General features: G+C 40.7%; 2 protein-coding genes across 2 annotated transcripts; one reads left to right on the top strand and one right to left on the bottom strand.

The window, feature by feature from the left end:
- Nucleotides 1-644: 644 nt before the first annotated feature.
- Nucleotides 645-6,109, top strand: LOC110703984 (serine/threonine-protein kinase WNK8-like). The gene is made up of 3 exons (XM_021881782.1): nt 645-1,547; nt 1,652-1,738; nt 6,101-6,109. Exons 1-3 carry the CDS (start codon nt 645-647, stop codon nt 6,107-6,109), a joined length of 999 nt encoding a protein of 332 aa, XP_021737474.1.
- Nucleotides 6,110-6,372: 263 nt separating this feature from the next.
- Nucleotides 6,373-19,947, bottom strand: LOC110703985 (serine/threonine-protein kinase WNK8-like). Its single transcript, XM_021881783.1, has 3 exons — nt 19,797-19,947; nt 7,110-7,786; nt 6,373-6,471 (listed from the first exon to the last, which is right to left on the bottom strand). Exons 1-3 carry the CDS (start codon nt 19,945-19,947, stop codon nt 6,373-6,375), a joined length of 927 nt encoding a protein of 308 aa, XP_021737475.1.
- Between the last annotated feature and the right edge of the window lie 1,161 nt (nt 19,948-21,108).

Genomic DNA, 21,108 nt, shown 5'->3' on the forward strand with positions numbered 1-21,108 from the left:
AAACAATATAGTACTAGGGATTATTACGGCTAGTGCTATAAGACATCAACTGTACACCAAACTTTAGTAATAAATGAGTGACAAATTAATCAAATTAATTAATCAAAAAAAAATATTAACACTTCAGTCCAAAATTAATTAGTATTATTAAATATTAATAAGTTTAAATTCAAACTTAAACTCAGGATTAAGTGAACTTTGCTTTTATATAGGGGTGTGCTAAAATCAATTAAGGGTGTGCTAAAATCATTTCCCAAAAATCACATTCTCCGTAGTACTCACTACTAAAGTAGTGAAACTAATCGTATTTGTAAAAACAAAACACTTCATTTCTGTTACAAAGAAATTTATTAATGTGAAAATCAAGAAATGCTATTTTTGTTTCTTGATTACCGACTTCATCCCAATTGTTATAAACAGATAGATTTTTTTGTTTTTTGGGTGCGATTATAATAGATAGATGTAAAACCATAATTCTCATTTGTATTGTCACATTCCACCATACTTTCTTCCACAAAAATAAAATCTTACGTTACTCTCTTGAATACAAATCATCCTTGTTTACTTTCAATTTCTTTTTTCTATCTCTATTTGAGTTCACTTTCAATTTCGTCTTGTTCTATCTCTATTAGGTTTCGTCACACATGGCTTCAACTTCACAGGGAGGAAACAATAATGAAGACATCGAGACAGATTCGAGTGGTCGATACGAAAGGTACAATGAGATCATTGGAACAGGCAAAACGAAAACAGTTTACAAGGGCTACGATAAAGAAGCTGGTACTGAAATCGCTTGGTCTAAAATACATATAACAGAGGATTTAGAAAAGAACGAGGGATTTCTTAAGCTTTTATTGGCAGAAGGTGATCTGATGAAGTCTTTAGATCATGAAAACATAGTTAAATGCTATGAATCTTGGGTTGACAACGAAGAGAAAACCATTCACATGATTACTGAATACTTTCCTTCAGGAAATTTACTGCAGTATCTCAGAAAACATAAGTCTGAAGACAATAATGCAGAAATCAAGAACTGGTGTCGACAAATTCTGGATGCGATTGCTTATCTTCACAGTCAAACTCCGCCGATTGTTCACCGTGACATTAAGGCAGAAAACATCTTTATCAATGAGGAGACAGGAAGTGTTAAACTCGCAGACTTTGGTTTCGCGCTGAGGCTTGAGCAGGAGACCTGTAACAGGAAATATGGTACGCCTCGTTACATGGCACCAGAGGTTCATAAAGGAAAGGATTATAATCAGTTGGCTGACATATACTCTTTCGGGTTGTGCGTACTAGAGATCCTCACTGGTGAACAGCCTTACAGCGAATGCAGTTCAAAAGTCGAGTTTTTATTACTGGTTGCAGACGGTGTTAAGCCTCCAGAACTCAGAAAAGTGAAAGATAATGATGCTTATGATTTCATTTATAGGTGTCTGGCTCCTGCATCTGAAAGACCCTCTGCAATTGAACTCTTGAATGACCCGTTTGTTGCACCGAGTTTTTCGAGCATCCTATCAGCAAGATTTCTGAGTCTGGTGCAGAGGGTATGTTCTTGCATTTTCTGAAAACTGCTCCATATGATCGATTTACCTGGTGATTAGCTACTCGATTACCTGCTATTAGTCAGTTCTTTTATCTTTCTTTCTAGATACAGTCTATTTTAGAGTATAGATGCATTTCATACTTTGGTTCCTCTTCTAATTCTGTTCACTATTGCATTGTAATAGGGTGTCAGGTGTGTTATTAGATAAACTAAGTTTGTAATCAAAATTGCAATTTGTTAATAATAATTCTGTTTTTGTTTTTTTAAGTTTAGTCCCACCCCCCTAATAAATTAACCAAATGATAAGCAAGCCATAATGTAAAGTAATTAAAGCATTAATAACTCGAGGCAAATAGATTTAGCAAGCAAGAAAATGTGCAAAGCAAGAACATAATTAAAACACTTTATCGAAACCAATTGTTGCTTAAACAAGTTTATCACTCTCATTTCATGGATTATAGTGAAAAAGTCAATATTCTCTAACTAATTTTTTTATTGAGGATATATAATCTGTAAAATTATGTACGGAAATGTCAAATAAGTGCACACATAGAATTATCTAGGTTTATATTGTTAATTTTGCTATTTGAATGAGAATGCTTTAGTTTAGTAGAATTACACAATAAATCATGGTATTAAATGTAGAATTATTTGAATGAGAATGCTCTAGTTTAGTAGAATTACACAATAAATCATGGTATTAAATGTAGAATTATTTGAATGAGAATGCTCTAGTTTAGTAGAATTACACAATAAATCATGGTATTAAATGTAGAATTTAACAATAAACTGTAGTTTTAAAATCATTGTGTCGATCTTGGCATGTTACACAATAAAATTCTCTTAGACTATTAATTAAAAAATGGACATATGTGACCCTCTTACGCATTGCTTAATGCTTACTCGAAATTTAGGGGGGGGGGGGGGGAAGATATGAAATATACCTAAAAGATGGATAGTTTTGTTATTGTTGCCAATAAAACAATGAAATGTACACCATTCCTTGTACAGTATAAATCAGTGTCGTTAATTCAATTGACCATAGTTTTTTTTAGATCATTTCTTAAAAATAAAGGGTTGAGTTTCAATATTGTTATAATGACCACAATTTTTTAGTTACCATTGAATATTCTTCGGATGATAAAGGGATGATTTTGTAGACTAAAACAAGATGATTCATGGATTAAAATGACTTGCGGCAGAGATTTGTTACTTTCAATTACTTAAGTTAGTTTATCAAGATGAATTCGGGCCTGTTCCGATTGACTGAACTCATCTGAACTGAAATGAACTGAACTGAACTGAACTGAACTGAGCTGAGCTGAACTAAACTAAACTGAACTGAACTGAACTGAACTTATTAATTAGTGATTTTTAACTACGGATTAGTGATCTTTGATTATTTATTGATTATTTATTACTATACATATGTGTATATACAAATGTACATATTAAAATATTTACGAAAAATATACCATATAATTATAATTATAAAATGTATGGAAAATATATTAAAAACTTGAAACCTCTAAACATTTTAAACACATATACTATTTAATTTAAAAATAAAATAGTATTAGGACAAAAGAACACAAAACACTTACATGTATCTAACCCATTTAAACAAATTTAAAAAAAAAGTAATATATATATAAAAAAAAAAAAAAAAAGAACCAACAAGAAAAGCTAGAATTTGCTACGGCCCAACACCCTAACCCACTCTCTTTTCCTTTAATTAATAACAAATCTTACAAATAAAGAATTAAAGATGCTCTAACCCCAAATAAAGAGAAATATGTATCAAAAAAATAGAACCATTAGAACAATGAATTGTATCAATATTATAATTGTTATTATTATTATTATTATTATTATTATTATTATTATTATTATTATTATTATTATTAATTATTGATTATTATTATTATTATTGTTATTGTTATTGTTATTGTTATTGTTATTATTATTATTATTATTATTATTATTATTATTATTATTATTTATTGATGATTATTATTATTATTTATTGATTATATTATCAGTATTATTATTTCAATTATTATTGTAATTATGATTATTATTATTATTATTATTATTATTATTATTATTATTTATTGATGATTATTATTATTATTATTATTGTAATTATGATTATTATTATTATTATTTATTATTATTATTATTATTATTATTATTATTATTATTTATTGATGATTATTATTATTATTTTTATTGATTATATTATTAGTATTATTATTTCAATTATTATTGTAATTATTATTATTATTATTGTTGTTGTTGTTAATAATAATAATATTATTATTATTGTTGTTAATAATAATAATAATATTATTATTGTTGTTGTTGTTGTTGTTGTTGTTGTTGTTGTTGTTGTTGTTGTTGTTGTTGTTGTTGTTAATATTATTATTATTATTATTATTATTATTATTATTATTATTATTATTATTATTGTTGTTGTTTTTGTTGTTGTTGTCGTTGTAATAAGAGTTTAAAAGAATGAAATTTGGCTTTATATCATTAGCAATATTATTAGACATAAATTAAGAGCTGAGCTGAACTGAACTAAACTGAAATGAACTGAATTTCAACGGAACAGAACAGGCCCGAAGAAACTTAAATGCCATTTCTTATATATATATATATATATATATATATATATATATATATATATATATATATATATATATATATATATTTTCCTTTCTAAAAATGACTAGTTAATGCCACGTACAAAGTATGTAATTGAGTTGCCATGACCTAATGTAACAAATATTTCTACTGTTTGGTTTTAATTATAGTCCAATATATGAAGATCTTGAACCGACCTTATGAATGTTGTAATGGGCAAGATTATTTTTCTGCAGCGGATATATACATATTGACTCTAATATTTTTTTTTTTTTTTTGGGATTCAATCGAACAACCCCTCTAATATAATTAACCAACTGATAAGCTAACTATAATGTACAAAAGTGTTTAATGACGGCAATTAAAGCAATAACCATCCAGTTAACTTGTTCAAATCTGGTGCTATGCTAGAAGTCACAAATTTACAAAAATGACACTTCATTGAAAAGTTGTATTAGTTGCATGCGATTATTAAGTTAGCAGCAACTACTTAAGATACATCATATGACTACAATCTAGCAATAAGATGAGTAACGGGCAACGTCATAACCGGCCATTCCTCTATACATGGTTAGAGGAGAAATAATCAAAATCAGACATAAAAGCTCCCAAATGTCTTCAAGCATCAAACAAGCTCACTTTTTAAAAATGGACAGCTAGATAATTTTTTTTATTTTTTTTTTATTTATTTTTAAGGAAAATTTAGAAAAAATAATCTCAATTTTCATTAATTTTTATAGAATAATCCCAACTTTGGATTATACTGGAATAATCCGAACTTTGGAGGTAGTTCTTTTTCTTCAATCCCAAATACTGGTTACCGGTTCAATGGTTTTTTTTTTAAATAAAATGACACGTGTCGTACAGCAATTGGATAAAAAAAATTAAAAAAAAAAACAAAAGAAAATTACCCAGCCTGCGAAAACCCCAACCACCCTGAGAACAACTCCGGCAACCCGCCGCCACCATAGCCCAGCCACCCAGTTGCCGAACCTTCGTCCCTCCCCCACCACTAGACTCGCCGCTCCGGCGCTTCCCCTTAGCCACAGTCCCCTCCCCGAATCCCCACGCAACCACCTATAAAAACCCTTGAAAACTTCCATCCAATTCGCTTTGAGGGTGTTTCGAATGGTTGGAGGGGGTTTTCGACGGTGAGGAGGTGGTTGTTGGGGGTTTTCGGGAGTGGGGGAGGGGTTTTGAGGGTGTTTCGAATGGATGAAGGGGGTTTAAAGAGATTTCCGGTTATGGAGGGCCGATAACCAAATCGGGAAAGGAGGGGATTGGGGGTGGAGGTGGGTCATGACACCGACACCTGGGGTTTGGGGTGAAAGAGGCGCACGGTTGGGGCAGGGGAAGGGAGAGGTTGATGCGGTCGACGGTGGCACGTGGTGGTGGTTACGGGGGTCAGGAAGGGGGGATAAGGGTTTGCTGGTTTTTAATTTTTTTTTTTATTTTTCTTTTTTTGGACCAATTGTATTTTGACACGTGGCATATAACCTGTAATATCAGGTCATTGACTTTGGTTGACCGGTTTAGGATTGAAGAAAAAGAACTACCCCTAAAGTTCGGATTATTTCAGTATAATCCAAAGTTGGGATTATTCTATGAAAATTGATGAAAGTTGGGATTATTTTTTCTAATTTTATTTTTAATAAGTACTCCGTAGTAGTTTTAAGTAAAAAAAATTTTTATACATTTTTATATTTCCAAAAATTTCAAAAATATTAAAAAATAATTTCTAGAAGATAAATAATACTTTTTAAATTATTTTAAAAATTAATTTTAATTAAAATTACTAATTAAAAATAAATCAAAAAATAATAATCTCAACCGTCCATTTTAAAAATATGTGGTGCAGTAGTGAATAATTTGTTATTGTGACTCTATCGGGGGAAATTGTTGTAGTGGGGATGAGCCAAAACTATGTAACTCATCATGTTGTACATTTTTATAGGGTATATTCTTATGTTGTGAGCGCCTCATTAAATTAGAAAATCTCAATCATATGTAATTAGGATATAGTGAAAGCGTTTCAAGTGGGAGCTTTCCTGAATTGTTTTGTTTACATTTGGTCCTTCAATTCCTAAATTGTTTCATTAAATTATTGTTAATATGTGGATAATGGACAATTATATTAGCACTCTTTTATACTTTGTATCATTTTGTTCCCTAAACTTCTAGCTAGCAAGCAATGCATAAAAGAGGTTTGTGTCCATCCATGTTGTATACTCAACTAGAGTATTCTCATTCAATCGATATACGTGCATAACTATAACCTAGATAATCCAATTTGTAAACATAATTAATTTTTGACTTAACGCACATAATTACACAAATTATATGTCCTTAAAAAAATTTGAGAATGAATATTGAGCAATTCCGTACCATGCCAGAAGTGATGATGAGCAATTCCATAATAAGTTTATAATTCTGTTCTTGATTTGCACAATTATTTTGCTTGGAAAATCTATATGCCTTGAGTTAAAACAACATTAGAACAGTTTAATTTGATTATTGTTGCTTTAATTGCGGACATATACATATTTAACAATATGGTTAGCTTATCAATTGGTCAATTTATTAGGGGGGTGGGATCGATTGAATCCAAAAATCTGAAACAGAATTATCATAATACTACTATTCGCATTTATATTTATAGAAAAATTGCGAGTTTGATTACAAACTAAGTCCATTTCTTACACATCCTAGTACAATGAAAAGAAGAGTGACATTATACTGTCAATTACTCCCTAAGAACTTTTACTCAAAACTAATAAAAAGCATCATTATATGCATCTATCTATACCCTAATTGACTAATAACATATAATAGAGTAGTAACAAATCACACGGTTGTATTTTGGTAAGGTACATTTTCAGAATAAGCAAGAACATAACCAGTGTGCCAAGCGTACCAGACTCTGAAATCTTCCTCTAAGGATGCTCGGAGACCTCGGTGCAAGAAACGGGTCATTCAAGAGCTCAATTGCCGAGGGTCTTTCAGATGAAGGAGCCAGACACTTGCTAATGAATGCGTAAGCAATTTTATCTTTCACCTTGCTTAACTCCGGAGGGTCAACATTAACACCAGCTTCACCGCCTTTATTTAACTCTAACTCGACGTCGCTGTAGGGTGGTCCGCCAGTGATCATCTCTAGTACGCACATTCCGAAAGAGAATATGTCAACTGATTCATCATAACCATTTCCTTCAAGAATTTCTGGTGCCACATAACCTTTTTCGCCATATATCTGATTACAGGTCCCCTGTTCAAGACTCAGGGCGAAACCAAAATCTGCGAGTTTAACACAACCTGTCTTCCCATTGATCAAGATGTTTTCCGGCTTAATGTCACGGTGTACAATCGGCGGAGTTTGACTGTGAAGATAAGCTATCGCATTCAGAATCTGTATACACCACTTCTTGATTGCAGCATTACCTTTAAGCTTATGATTAAATCTGAGATGTCTCGACAAATTACCTGAAGGAAAGTACTCAGTGATCATGTGAATGGTTTTCGCCTCTTCATCAACCCAAGAATCATAGCATTTAACTATATTTTCATGATCTAATAGCTTCAACAGACCACCTTCTGCCAATAAAAGCTCAAGAAATTCAACGTTATTGAACAAATCCTCTGTTAGTTCTGTTTTACACCAAGCAATTTCCATACCAAGTGTTTGGGTCCAATTTAGTCCAATTGGGCTTAGGCATTAAATAATCCAATTAAAAGCTCAAGGTCAAGGTTCATCTCTCCAATTGTGCTAAAGTCAAAGATCAGCCCTCAAGGCAAGCCAATTGGGCTAAGGCCCAACTTCTCCATGTATGAAGAGGTATAAAAGCCATCTATATTACATTTTTTACAGATATTCAAGCAAAGCCTCAAGCAACTAATTCTCTTGCATGATCTTCTCTTTCTACACACTGTACTGACTTTAGCATCGGAGGGGCCTTCCTCGGCAACACCCCCGAGGCTAGTTTACGTGTGTTTACTGTGCAGGAAACCTTCGGCCCAACATTTCTTGGATCGAATCTAGTCTTCACCACTTCATCGGACCTTCGGCAAGGTCCCATTGTTTTCACCCGAAACAATTTGGCGCCGTCTGTGGGGAAGACTTTCAAAAATCTTTAAGCCAAATTTCTAACCAAGATCATCTTGCAGTTATCTTAGTAGCAATGGCTAAGAACCGCAAGAGAAAAGGCCTCCGTCAAGGAGCGGGCGAAAAGCCTAAAACCCCTACACCATCACCCTCGCCGGACCGGAACTCTCCCAACGGTGCCAGCTCGGGGGGAGGATCATACAAGGAGGATTCCCTTTCTCCCGTAATTCATGACTCTCATCATAGGCCGAGTCACTCTCGGTCTAGCAGGGGTGAGTCCGATCATAGGACACATTCAGTGCCCCAAAGCCAAGCATCGACTGTGCGCCCTCATTCCCATACTCGGCCGAGGACCCCTTTGACGGGGCCCAGCTCGGAGGAGGTGGCAAGAGCGCTGGCAGTGCTCATGGAGGCGATGAGGGCACAAAATATGCCGCCACCTCGTGATCGAACTCCTCCGCATACCCGGCATCAGCGGAGGAAGCTAGACCATGATGGTGGGAAGCTTCCTTCCTTCCGGGAACTGGAAGAGTGGGAAGAGGATACCTGGAAAAATAAAAAAGAGAGGAAAAAGAACCCTCAATTTTTAAAAGGATCCTCATCCTCCCGACCAGAAACGCATAAGAGCAGCAGCTCAGCTTCTCGCCCAGAATCTACTCACCGAGAACCTGAGACTGTTCGCCGAAGCGTCCTCGACCGACTCGGCGGCAAGGAACCGAGCGTGCGCAGTCGCCTCTCGTTCCCTGCGGCCGAGGCCCAGACTTCCCAGCCAGGGACGAAAACCACTCCTACCTCTCTAAGAGGGCGGAGCGCGGTCCCTTCGGCTAGGAACAAGGGCAAGACCGTTATGCTATCCGCCAATTCGCCATTCGAGCAATGGATACTGGAAAAGCACGTGCCCACGGTTAAAATACCGTCGCACATCACATATGACGGGACCTCGGATCCGAAGGACCACGTGGCCTCGTATGAAACTCATATGCATCTTTGCCCCAGATCCGAAGCGACTTGGTGCAAATATTTCCCAACCACTCTCAAGGGGGTCGCGCAAGCGTGGATCTCCAAGGGAGTAAAGCAAGGCTCCGTAACAGGGTGGGATGATCTGTCCTCCAAATTTAGGAGCAAGTTTTCCACGGCAAACCGCCGAGAGAAGACTACTGCAGAACTCATAAGTCTACAACAGGGGGAAACCGAAAGCCTCCGAGACTATCTGACCCGTTTCAGCAACGAGTCATCCAGCGTCTCTCAGCTGGACCAGGGGCTAGCCGTTTTTGCAATGCAGAATGGCCTTCAGCCTGGGAAGTTCCTAGAATTCATGGTCATGCATACCCCGCAGACCTTGGAGGAAGCTCTGAAGGCCTCGGATAAGTTCATCCGAGCCGAAGAATGGAACAAAGCGAAAACCCAACCTCAATTCGGGGGAGGGAAACAAAGACAAATACCCTTGTCTGAAGGCCAAGGCCATAAGGCAAAGGGAAAGTCAAAGGCCTCGGAGCAATCTTCGGCTAGCGACCCAAAAAAAGGAAAAATCTGCCTCATACACAGGCAGATACGAGTCCTACACTCCGCTCTCTCTTCCACGCGCCAAAATTTACAGCGTGATGAAGGAGGAGCAGAGTTACCGAAAGCCGAGACCACTCCCAGAGTGGTATCAGCGGAAAAATAAAAATCAGTGGTGCGAGTTCCACGAGTCTCCGGGACACAACACTGAGGAGTGTATCCAACTGAAGGACCAGATAGAGGACATGGTCCGGAAGGAATACTTGAAAAAATACATCGCGGATCACCGCGAGAAAAAAGAGTCCGAGAAGTCAGCAAAGGACTCTCGGCAAGACCTCGATTTCCCCCGGAAGAACAGTAAAAAGCCGGAGGGGAAATTCTCTCCGATCAATGTTATCTCGGGAGGAATATGCTCTCGGAGGGAGCACAAGCGACACCTTAGGGCTTTGACTCACCAGGTGAACAACGCTGACATTCAGTCTCCCCAATCGCCGGTGCCGAACATGACGTTCACAGCCGCCGACTGCCGGGGGATAACGTTCCCTCACGAGGATCCGTTGGTGATCATCGCCACGGTGGCCAACCACGACGTCAGTAAGGTCCTTGTTGACGGTGGCAGCGGAGCAAACATTCTGTTCCGAAAGGCCTACAATCAAATCAAGCTGAAGCCCAAGCACCTTACGCCGGTACCCTACCCGGTATCCGGGTTCAACGGGGCTTCAACTTATCCAGATGGGAAGGTGACACTTCCTATCACCATCGGCTGCGATGAGGCAGCCAGGAACGTCATGATTGAATTTTTAGTCATTGACGCTCCTTCAGTGTACAACGTGATTTTGGGGAGACCCATAATTCATGAGATCCAAGGGGTCGTCTCAACTTGTCATTTGCTGATGATTTACGTCTCAAACGTCGGCTTCCCCGAAAGGATACAGGGCAACTAAAAGGACACCCGAAGGTGCAACTACCTCAAGTCATCCAGTAGTCGCCCAGATGACGACAAGGATGAGGAGGAGAAAGAAAAAGAAAGAGAGCCAAGCACAAAAAAGCCGAAAGGCCTAAGTGCTTCGGCCCAAGGATCTGAACCCAGAGATAAAGGGCCCGAAAGGGATAAGACTAGCTCTTCAGCTGAACAGCAAGACTCAGAGAGCCAGCCGAAGAACAAAAAGACTGGGACACCTGCTGACATAGGCAGCAGGCCAGATTATGAAGAGTCCAGTCCATCAGCAATGGACATGGACCAACAGACTGAAACAGTTGAGTTGGCCGAAGGAGACGTTGAGAAATGTGTAACAATCGGGATGGACCTTGATCCAAACACCCGTTGTGAACTTATTCAGCTCCTTCGGGACAACAGAGATGTGTTTGCTTTCTCGGCAACTGATATGCCCGGAATAAGTCCAGACCTCATCTCCCATAAGCTTAATGTTGACCCAACGTGTCGACCAATTAAGGAAAAGAAGCGGAATTACTCTGCTAATAAGAACCAAGACATCGCAGCCGAGGTCAAAAAATTGCTGGAGGCAGGCTTCATCGAGCCTTGCCAATATCCAGAATGGCTGGCAAATGTGGTGATGGTTCAGAAGGCCAATGGTACCTGGAGGATGTGCGTTGACTTCACAGACCTAAATAAGGCTTGTCCGAAGGAGTTCTATCCCTTGCCGAGGATCGATCAGCTAGTCGATTCGACAAGTGGCCATGCCTTGCTTAGTTTCATGGACGCATTCTCGGGGTATCATCAGATCTTCATGCACCCCGACGATCGAGCAAAGACAGCATTCGTCACGAACGCTGGGGTGTACAATTAAAAAATGATGCCCTTCGGATTGAAAAATGCGGGGGCAACCTATCAAAGGCTGGTGGATCAAGTTTTTGCCGATCAGAAGGGCCGAAACATGGAAGTCTATGTTGACGATTCGATCGTCAAAAGCAAAAAACCTGAGGACCTTGTTAAGGACCTGGCTGAAACTTTCGCCACCTTAAGAAAGCATCAAATGAAGCTGAATCCGAAGAAGTGTGTCTTCGGCGTAAAGTCAGGGAAATTCCTTGGGTTCATGGTCAGCAAAAGGGGGATTGATGCCAATCCCTCCAAAGTCAAAGCAGCGCTCGACCTTCCTGAGCCGAAAACAAAGCGGGATGTTCAGCGGCTCACCGGAAGAATGGCGGCCCTCTCGAGGTTCATTTCCAGAGCTTCGGATAAGGGGTTACCTTTCTTCAAAGCCCTGAAACTCCCGAAAACAAAAGAGCTCGTTTGGGAGGAAGAGCAAAAAGACGCCTTTAAACAACTTCGGGAGCATCTGGCTCAACTCCCAACACTGGCTAGCCCAGCAGAAGGAGAAACTTTGTACCTGTATGTGGCCGTTAGCCCAACCACCATCAGCGCAGTACTGCTGAAGGAAGAAAGTAAAAGTCAGCAACCGATCTACTTTGTCAGTCATACACTGACAGATGTCGAGACTCGCTACCCTCTACTCGAGAAAGTCGCTTTCGCGGTAGTAGTAGCTGCTCGGAAGCTGAGGCCCTATTTTGATTGCCATCAGATAGTGGTCTTAACTGATCAGCCGTTGGAAAAAGTTCTCGGCAAGGTTGAAAAATCTGGTAGGCTAGCCAAGTGGGCTTTTGAGCTCACCGAATTCAGCATCAGCTACCGTCCGAGGGCTGCCATTAAGGCTTAAGCTCTAGCGGATTTCTTGGCCGAATGCTCATACCAAGAAGCGCTAGACAATGAAAAGAAAGTCTGGACCGTGTTTACGGATGGATCTTCCACCGAAAACGGTTCGGGGGCAGGAGTAGTGATAACTTCTCCCGGAGGCAAATCCTTTGAGTATGCACTATAATTTTCTTTTAAGGCCTCGAACAAAGAAGCCGAATATGAGGCAGCAATCGCCGGCCTAGAATTGTGCATCTCCCTGGAAGCCGATCATCCCTGCCTGAAAACAGACTCTCAGCTAGTTGCAAATCAGATTAGCGGCAGCTACGAGGCCAAAGAGCCCTCCATGATAGCTTATCTTGCCAAGACCAAGTCAGTCATTGTAGAGCTGAAAACTTTTGAGGTTCAGCTGATCCCAAGGGGTCAGAATACTCAAGCCGATGCACTCTCCAAACTTGCCAGTTCATCTCTTACCAAGCTGAACAGATCTGTATATGTAGAAGTGCGTCGAGAGAGAAGTGTCGACGAAGCACCTGAAGTGTGCTGCGCTGACCTAGAGCCTAGTTGGATGGACCCCAGCCTAGCTTTCAAGTTTCGGGAAGAAACTCCCGAAGATAAAGCTTTGGCCTCCAAGATGAAGAGAACCGGCTCAAGGTTCATTGTCTTCAGGGGGGAACTTCTGAAAAAGTCCTTCTCAGCCCCATTGCTGAAATGCGTGGGACCAACAGATGCAGATTATATCCTACGGGAGATTCACCTCGGCATCTGTGGGAACCACATTGGGGGAAGGACCTTAGCCCACAAGGCATTGAGGGCTGGATATTACTGGCCCACCATGATCGCAGATGCTAAGGAGCTGGTCCGGAAATGCGAAAAGTGTCAAAAATACGCTCCAGTTATCCACCAGCCAGCAAGGGATCTTCAGCCGATCCTTAATCCACTCCCGTTTGCCCAATGGGGACTGGATATACTAGGACCATTTCCAGAGGCTGTGTACCAGAAAAAATGGCTGGTAGTTGGTGTTGACTACTTCAGTAAATGGATCGAGGCCGAAGCAGCCTCGAACATTACAGAGCAAACTGTCAGAAAATTTATCTGGCAGAATATCATCACTCGTTTTGGCATCCCGAGAGTATTTGTCTTCGATCATGGGAGGCAATTTGATAACTTACCATTGAAGCGGTATACAGATCAGTTCGGCATCAAACTGGCATATTCAGCGGTATGCCACCCGCAAAGTAACGGGCAAGCCGAAGCTGCAAATAAAAAGATCCTAAATGCCCTCAAGAAGAGGGTGGAAGATCAAAAGTCCAAGTGGCTGGAGGAGCTCCCTGGAACCCTTTAGTCCCTTCGGACAACTGAAAAAGAGGCAACGGGCTATTCACCTTTTGAACTGCTGTATGGTGCCGAGGCCGTTCTTCTAGTGGAAATTGGCTCTGAGAGCCTACGAGTGCACCACTTCTCGGCTGAGAATGAGCGACTGATGAGGGAATCTCTCGATTTCCTCGACAAAGTAAGAGACTCAGCCCGAGACAGAATGGTCGCTTATAAGCAGAGAATCAGCAAATTTTATAACCGAAGGGTCCATGCAAGGCCTCTTAAAATTGGAGACCTTGTCCTTCGAAATGTTGCTGCAGTTCAAAAAGGCCGAATCCATGGGAAACTCTCAGCTGCATGGGAAGGGCCTTATGAAATCTGTGATGAGCTTCAGCCAGGGACATACCGACTTCGGCAGTTGGATGGAACTGAGTTGAAAAATCACTGGAACGCTGATGTACTGAAAAAATATCATGTTTAAACCCTTCGGGGCAGAACAATCTTTGTAAGTACATTTTGAACTAATGAAAGGCCTTGGAGCCGCCATTTATATAAATGTTTACAACTTTTTATCCTTTCAAAGTTTTCTCGATTCTATCTACTCTTTAAGGGTTTTTTATTCAGCCTCGTCTGAAACCTTCGCCTTCGGGTAACTGGGTTTTAGATTGCTGACAAAACTCGTCTTTTTAAAGAACACTGGTCTTTCAGCTGAAGTCAAGCTTCAGTAAGATTTGTTCTCCAAAGACATGAGTCCATGGACAATTCTGGGATATTGCCTTAACTGAGCCTTGTATCCCAGAGAGCCATTATCCGAAACATTGCCTTCAGTTGGCCCTGTGTTTCGGATATCCATTTTTCAATGATAGACAGAAAATCAAGGATAACAACAACTGTTGGAAATTTTTTATTCAGCCTCGTCTGAAACCTTCGCCTTCGGGTAACTGGGTTTCAGATTGCTGACAAAACTCGTCTTTTTAAAGAACACTGGTCTTTCAGCTGAAGTCAAACTTCAGTAAGATTTGTTCTCCAAAGACATGAGTCCATGGACAATTCTGGGATATTGCCTTAACTGAGCCTTGTATCCCAGAAAGCCATTATCCGAAACATTGCCTTCGGTTGGCCCTGTGTTTCGGATATCCATTTTTTAAAGAACTCTAGTCTTTCATCTGAAGTCAAGCTTCAGTAAGATTTGTTCTCCAAGGGCATGAGTCCATGGACAATTCCGGGATATTGCCTTAACTGAGCCTTGTATCCCAGAAAGCCATTATCCGAAGCATTGCCTTCAGTTTGCCCTGTGTTTCGGATACCCATTTTTAAGAAATAAAGAAATTGTTTATTCAGCTGAAGTCATACTTCAATTCATGGGGGGGGGGGGCAAGAAGAACTACCAGTGCAAGTTTATGTTCAGCAGAATTGAAGAAACAGTAAAGCATTCAAAAACAAAGCAGCTGAAGAAAAGAACATCAAATTAATAATTTATGCTCAGAAATTGAGCTACAAGTTCAAATAAGTTAAGAAACTATATCGGCAGCCGCCCACAAGCGAAAAATAACAGCTGCCGAAATACGTACAGAAGCAAAAAATTAAACTGGTTTGTACGACAAGGCAAGCTGAAGCAAAAAACAAGGCAAAAAATTCAGAAAGCGGCAAGTCTAAAGTTGAGCGCATGATGAACCGCAAGATTCTGAAGACGACTGCCCGAGTTCCTATGCTTCAGCCCGAGGATCAGACTGGTCAACATTGTTGAGCCCCATGGTGGTCTCAGCCCCAGCAGTAGAAGAAGCAGGCTTTGCACTCTGCCGAGCCTCCCTTTCCCTCTGTTCAGCCTCCAACTCCATTCTCTCAGTTTCTTCTTCGGCTTCCTCAGCCATAAGAATTTCAGATTCGACTGGAGTTGCATACTTCATATGAGGGTCTTCGGGATTCTGGACCCATTCAGCACATTTGGACCAGTCCAGCTTCGGCTCAGCATGAAGGCAGACTCTTCGGCACACTTTGAACCCGTTTTTGAAACCCATTTCATATTCTTCCTAGGTATAGACACGGACTTTGAGTAGAGCCTCAGCATCAGCCAACTTCTTCTGGGTCTCCTCCAAGTCTTCCTTGGATTTCTTCAGCTCATCGGCGAGCTTGGAGGAGGAACCTTTCAGCTCATTCAGCTCCTGCTGAACTTGGGAAGCCTCTGTCTAAGCCTGGGCCACTTCTTCCTTTTTGGCCATCAGCAGATCCTCAGCCTCATGGAGCTTAGCTCTCTGAGCTTCAGCAGCAGCAGCAGCCTCTGAGAGTTGGACATCCCTGGCTTGGAGCATCTCTTCAGCAGCCATTCTGCTGGCTTTAAGAGCTTCTAGCCGTTGTTGCACTTCAGCTTGTGCAGCAGCTCCTTCCTGGATTCGGCTCTCAATGGCAGCCTTGAATTTGGAGACGTCCACTCCCATGTGCTCTTGGAGGAATTTTTCCCCTTCCATCAGTGGGGGAAAAAACTTCCTTCTCCATAGCGTCGTAGAAGGTTTTGAAGGCTTCAACAGCTTTTTTCTCATATTCCTCACCCTTCTGCTGCTTCTCTTCAGCTGCTGCTTGCTTCAGCTTAGCAAGCTTTAACTCCTCTTCGGCTACCTTTTTGTCGTGCTCGCCAGCGTCTACCCTATCTTGTAGGGTATCTATCAGCTCTACAGTGAGAGTCTGATTGTGCACGAACTGAAAACAGGAGCACAAGTTTAAAAAAATAATAAAAATAGGGCTGAATTTTAGAGGAAATAAATGCAAGGAAAATCACCTGCATCATCAGCAGTTGGTTAGACCTGGCTGGGTCAGGAACTGATCTGCTGGATTCGCCCATCCCAGCAGTGGCCTTCAGCGACCAGATTCTTGCCCTATCTACTTCGGACGTGCCAGCAAAATCGCCGAAGTAGGCTGCAGCACCTTCTCGGTTCTGACCCCATATGAGGTCCCAGATGTGATCTGGGATTGGAATTCGGGGAGCCGAGAAACCCATTTCTCCAGACTGCAGAGTCTGGAAGGAAGGAAAGGATGATGACGGAGCTTCTTTAACTTTGGATGGCTCAGCATCCTCCTTCTCAGAAGAGTCAATTATTATGACCTCTTCTTCTTCAGGGGTGAGGACGAAAGCCTCAACCTCTCTTGCAATGTCTTCCGTGAAACCCTCAGCACTAGGCATCACGGCATCCTCATTCTTGTGCTCAGCAACACTCTCCTGAACTTCTTCTTGGACCCCTCCCTTAGATTCGGGAGTTTTCTGATCCACCTCTATCTCAGGAGGTGGCGGAGGGGTCTTTGGAGGTGATTGAGGTGGTGGCCGGGGAATCCTCGGCGATCCATTGCCTTCCTCGGGTTCCCTTATTTCAACGCCGATGGTTATCGGCCTCCGCTGAAAGTCATGCGGGCCGATGATGGCCATTCTTCGGCGCCTTTTCTGAAGCGGCTGCTCGTCCATGTCTGAGTCTGAAGACTCTTCTTGTATCTGGTCTTCGGGACGAACAGGGGCTTTCCCTTCTCTGTGTCTGTTACTCTCTTCAGACTGTAAAAGACAGGGGGGAGGAAGAATGTGAGTACAAAAAAAAAAAAAAAAAAAAAAACAGACAAAGTTAAGTCTGAAAGCTCACCGAGGTCTTCAGAAAAGCCTCGTCTTCTTCAGCTGCCCTAGCTGCAGCTTCTTCTTCAGAAGCCTTGGAGGACCCTTCTCCTCCTTCACAAGCTTCAATAACCCGTGAAACCTCTTCGGCCGTACGGGCAGCTTCAGCTTCTTCGTCCAGCAGCTGAAACCAGGGATCTCTCTTCTTCCACCAAGGCTTCTGCCTCTAATACAGAGCAACAACCTCAATTTGGAAGTGGGAAGAGTCTAGATGAACTTCCCTATGCCTCGGTTCAGTGATAGAGGGGGCCCAATCAGTTACAACTCGTTCTCGGTTGACGCCAAGACGAGCGTAGTTAATGCCGACGTTGGTCTCGTCCCGCTCTGAAAAAGAAAAAGGGAAAGGTCAGTTCAGTTAGGTTGGCACAGCGTAAAAAAGCGAAGTGAGAGGAGAAAAAGAGATAATTAAAAAGCCTCGGCCCCAGCCGAAGAAGCTTACCATCCTTAAACTTTCGGCTGAGGCCGACAGCTGCTAGCATGTTCTCTTGGAAAACATAATGCGTATCGGGGAGCCAAGTCTCCGGGATATGGTGCATTCGGCCGCTGCCCCCCCCCCCCGGTTCGGCAGCTTGCCGGAGATATTTTGTTGATTAAGGTTTGGATCTGAGCCGTTATCTGCGGGGGGACCTAAACTTCCCATGTCGGGATCAGGCTCAGCAAGGTACCGGGGAGCGCTGAAGACGCAAGGGTGGCCCGGGTCCGTGGGTGCCCTAACCCAAATCCATTGACCTCTCCAGTCCTTGTCTGAAGAGTCGTTCGGCCACATGGTTAGGTACTGGGGCCGAGACTCAATCCGGTACCACCCAGAACCATGACTTCCGTGCCCACTTTGAATATTTGGCACTAGCCGATGAAGCTTTTTGAAGCAGTGCAGGTTCGGCACATACTTGAAGAACTTGCAGACCCATAAGTATGTCATCACCCTTCGGATGCTAGTAGGAGTTAGCTGACATAGGGAAATATTATAATGGATCAGCAAGTCTCGGACGAATACGTCCAAAGGGAACCTCAGCCCATACTGAAGTTGTCTTGTGTACACCCCCACATACCCCGGGGGTGGACGATGGATTCTATCGGATGCCACGGGCATTCGGCACCAATACCCATCAGCTTCAAGGATGTCGTAATGCAACTCAATTTGTTCGGCAAACCGATACTGTTCGGCATTCTCCACCCACCATGAGTAGGGGCGGTTCTTTATCATGGCCGAAGCTACTTCGGCATCCTCCCACTCTGAAAACCCGGGGAGGATATCCCAAAGGACAGCGGGAACTTCATCGTCCCGCCCAGAAGCGCTCAGCCCCTCCGTTCTGTGAGGAGGAGCCGAGGAAATTGGAGTCGCCCTAATCCCTTCAGCAGGGTCAGACTCTGGTCTTTGTCCATTCCAGGTCCCAATCCTGTTCCTAGGATCGGGAATTGGCCTTGCTCTTCTTGGAGCACGGGCTCTACCCCTAACTCCTCTTGCCATTGATAATTTCGAAGAAAAAAGTCGAAAAAAGGGAAGGAGTTCGAATTCGAAGAAAATAAACTAAAATCAAAGGAATTTACCTTAATCTGAAGCGAAAGTTGCCGATTTACGAATTGGTAGTGGCAAGTCTCAGTTTCTAAGCTTAATGCTCGGGGAATTTGCGAAGTTTTGATGCGGGTTCTTGGGTTCTCTTGAGAATTCTGGGTTTGTGTTGGTGAATAAGTTAGGAGAGATAACGCGCCTCTGATTTTATCTCCAGAAATGGGAATACGGGGAGTCCGCGTTTCAATTTCTCTTAAATACCCCACTAAGTAACCGTTAAACACACGACCTTGCGATTAAACTGCCCATTATCCGTCCAACTTCCACAATCATCCGCCTTAACCGTTGTTATCTCATTAATTACGGTTTAAATTCAAATTTTTGGATTAATTAAATCATTCACTTCCCTCCTTTTCTGATTAAATCAAACCCGACCCGTCATCCTTCCAAATCGGGTCTGAGGGGCTAGTTGTTTGGGTCCAATTTAGTCCAATTGGGCTTAGGCATTAAATAATCCAATTAAAAGCCCAAGGTCAAGGTTCATCTCTCCAATTGTGCTAAAGTCAAAGATCAGCCCTCAAGGCAAGCCAATCGGGCTAAGGCCCAACTTCTCCATGTATGAAGAGGTATAAAAGCCATCAATATTACATTTTTTACAGATATTCAAGCAAAGCCTCAAGCAACTAATTCTCTTGCATGGTCTTCTCTTTCTACACACTGTACTTACTTTAGCATCGGAGGGGCCTTCCTCGGCAACACCCCCGAGGCTAGTTTACGTGTGTTTACTGTGCAGGAAACCTTCGGCCCAACATTTCTTGGATCGAATCTAGTCTTCACTACTTCATCGGACCTTCGGCAAGGTCCCATTGTTTTCACCCGAAACACCAAGTACCCTATCGAAGCCCTTGTAAGCTGTTTTTGTAGTTCCTCTTCCAATGATCTCATTGTACCTTACGTATCGCCCACACGAAGATGTCTCGATATCGATGTGATCATTGTTGTTACCTCCCTGTGAACTTGAAGCCATGACTGATGAACTCAAGAAATTGAAAGGAACAAAGATGATTTCTATTCAAGTGTTTAACGTAGGAGTTCATGTTTATTGAAGAAATTAAGTATGGTGGAATGTGGCAATAAAGATGTAAAATGTGATTTCAAGAGTAATATTAGATTTCCAATGGTTATATATATATATTATAACAATTGGGTTATATTATAACAGTTGGTAAACAAGTAACCGAAAATACCATTATATTTCTTGATTTTCACATTAATTAATAAAATGTAAAATGAAATTAAGTACTCCTTTTGTTTTTATAAAAATGATTGGTTTTACTACTTAATTATATGTAATTTTGGTGTAATATGCAAGGTGCTTAATGTGTTTTAAATTTATTAATGCATTTTTAAATTTTAAGGAGATTAGTATAAGCACCCATACTAGAAAGCTAAGTTAATTACACGTGTAAATACGAATAATTAATCAAGACTAGTAACACAATTTAATTTTAAATTCTAATATTGATATCATGGGAATGTACCAGGTTAGTAACGTTACTATTGCTACCAAATTTGTGTAGTTTCATTAAACATTTGATTATCACTCTCTTTGTCCCTAAAAGAACAATTCTTTTGGGTATTTTTCACAGGTATTAACAAACTTAAGTGGGAGTACAAAGTGTATGAGAAAGCTAATAAAAATACATTGAAAGGATAAATTTACATTGAATTTGTAAAAAAAGTAGAGAGAGAAATTAATAAATGTATATGAAAAAAGCAAAATTTACGAGTGGAAGCAGTGGCGGATCCAGGATTTCCGACTTGGTGAGTCACTATCAATTATTGATTACTTGTGAAAGTACAAATAATTTTTCCAAATCTTGTTCATAATTAATTTCAATCCAAAAATTCTATATATACATATATATATATATATATATATATATATATATATATATATATATATATATATATATAAATTATATTTCACCAAATCGATTTCAATCTAAAATAGGACACAAAAATCCATAATACAACCAAATACTCCGTACTACTTAAAAACTCAATCTTACAAGTTGAAAATATTACAAATAACATATTACAAACAAATAGTAATATAAAACTATTACATTAACTTTATGATTTTTTACTTAGAATTCTGGGAAAATATTAAAATTGGTTGCACAAA

Source organism: Chenopodium quinoa, unplaced genomic scaffold, assembly GCF_001683475.1.
Source record: "Chenopodium quinoa cultivar QQ74 unplaced genomic scaffold, ASM168347v1, whole genome shotgun sequence".
Taxonomy (NCBI): Eukaryota; Viridiplantae; Streptophyta; class Magnoliopsida; order Caryophyllales; family Amaranthaceae; genus Chenopodium; species Chenopodium quinoa.